Source organism: Chinchilla lanigera, unplaced genomic scaffold, assembly GCF_000276665.1.
Source record: "Chinchilla lanigera isolate Chin_1 unplaced genomic scaffold, ChiLan1.0 scaffold00051, whole genome shotgun sequence".
Classification (NCBI taxonomy): Eukaryota; Metazoa; Chordata; class Mammalia; order Rodentia; family Chinchillidae; genus Chinchilla; species Chinchilla lanigera.
This window is the reverse complement of record NW_004955452.1, coordinates 2290562-2292079: the sequence shown is the minus strand read 5'-3', so window position 1 is coordinate 2292079 and position 1518 is coordinate 2290562. Positions and strand designations below refer to the sequence as shown.

The following is a 1518-nucleotide window of genomic DNA, read 5'->3' as shown; positions in this document are numbered from 1 at the left end:
AAAGAAAGGAAGGAAGGAAGGAAGGAAGGAAGGAAGGAAGGAAGGAAGGAAGGAAGGAAGGAAGGAAGGAAAAATTAAGTCTCTAAGGGGAAAAAAAACACTCGTATATTTTCTTGAAAGTTTGTGCTTATCTAGACCACTCCTTTAAGTTTTTTTTGGTACAACCTTGACTGCTTCAAATCCACACAACTCTGTCATGAGAGTTCACCAACACAAGAGTTTTAGAGACTAATAACATTCTCTATAAGCACAGAGGCCTCCAGCAAGCAACACACAGTGTGACGCCAGTCATATTCTGCCTAGACAGCTTGGAGTACTACTAACCACTATTAGAAATAATGTTTATATCCCAATCTTCAAGAAATTACTCAGCTGTAAAAAAGCTCCATATAGCCCTTACCTGTGTGAGTGCAGAACACTCCACATACTTGACAGCCTTCAGGTCACGGGCCAACTTTTCAGCAGTCTCTGGAGTGATAGGTTTCTGTTTGTTCTTGGCAAGTTTCTCAATAGTAGAGGGGTCATCTCTGAGATCAATTTGGGTCCCAACAAGCAAGAAAGGAGTCTTTGGACAGTGGTGAGTTATCTCAGGCACCCACTAAAGAAAAGGTATTTTAAATACACTCTTGTTAATCCATAGCCTCTAAAGCTAATACGACAGATCAACAGAAATTCTATGATGACCTTTTTTTACAGAGGAACAGTTTTCTGAACTTACCTTTTCTTTCACATTTTCAAATGAGGATGGAGAGACCACTGAAAAACAGACTAGAAATACATCTGTTTGTGGATAACTCAAAGGTCGTAATCTGTCATAATCTTCTTGCCCTAAGAAAAAAATTGAAGAGACATCAACAACTAAATCTCAGTGTCCTTAAAAATCACAAATCAATCAACAGATTAAGAATGCAATTTAAGGAGCACCTGTAAACCCAGCTCCTGGGAGTCTGAGACAAGAGGACAGCTGCAAGTTAGGCTGCTTGGCTACATAATGAGTTCAAGGCCAGCCTGAACTACACAGCAAGATCATGTCTCAAAAAAAAAAGAATGCAACTGAATAGCACACTGATCATTAACCAAAAAGCAACTTATCTAATAAAATGTATGATTTGACAATATATTTGAACAATATTCTCACTTAGCTAATATACTTATGTCAAGAACTCTGAACAGCAGTGAATTTGCTACTGTATTATTTGCTTTTATTTCTAGTTTGTAGTTTTCAATCTCTGTCTCCACTAGTAAGTCAACAATAACGCAATAATATACTGTTGCTATAGATGCAGTAAAAATCAATCCTAAAGGCCATGGATATAGTTTAGTGGCACAGAGCCTGTCTGGTAAGTGCAAGGTTGTGAGTTCAATTCCCAGTATCAAAAAAAAAAAAAAAAGAAAAAGAAGAAGAAAGCTTAAAAAATCAATCCTAAGCCAGGCATGGTGGCACAGGCCTGTAATCCCAGCACTCAGGAGGCCGAGGCAGGAAGATCATTGTGAGTTTGAGACCAGCCTGGGCTACAA

The 1518-nt window shown here is 38.5% G+C and overlaps 1 protein-coding gene across 4 annotated transcripts in view; it reads right to left on the bottom strand.

Moving 5' to 3' along the window:
• Cdc42 (cell division cycle 42) overlaps positions 1-1518 on the bottom strand; it is a 43103-nt gene that overhangs the window by 6963 nt on the left and 34622 nt on the right. For all 4 annotated transcript variants that reach the window (XM_005394731.2, XM_005394733.2, XM_005394732.2 and 1 more), the window contains 2 exons: positions 719-828; positions 401-598 (listed from right to left, as the gene is read on the bottom strand). In XM_005394731.2, coding sequence (XP_005394788.1) covers positions 401-598; positions 719-828 — 308 coding nt within the window. The remainder of the gene's footprint in view (positions 1-400; positions 599-718; positions 829-1518) is intronic.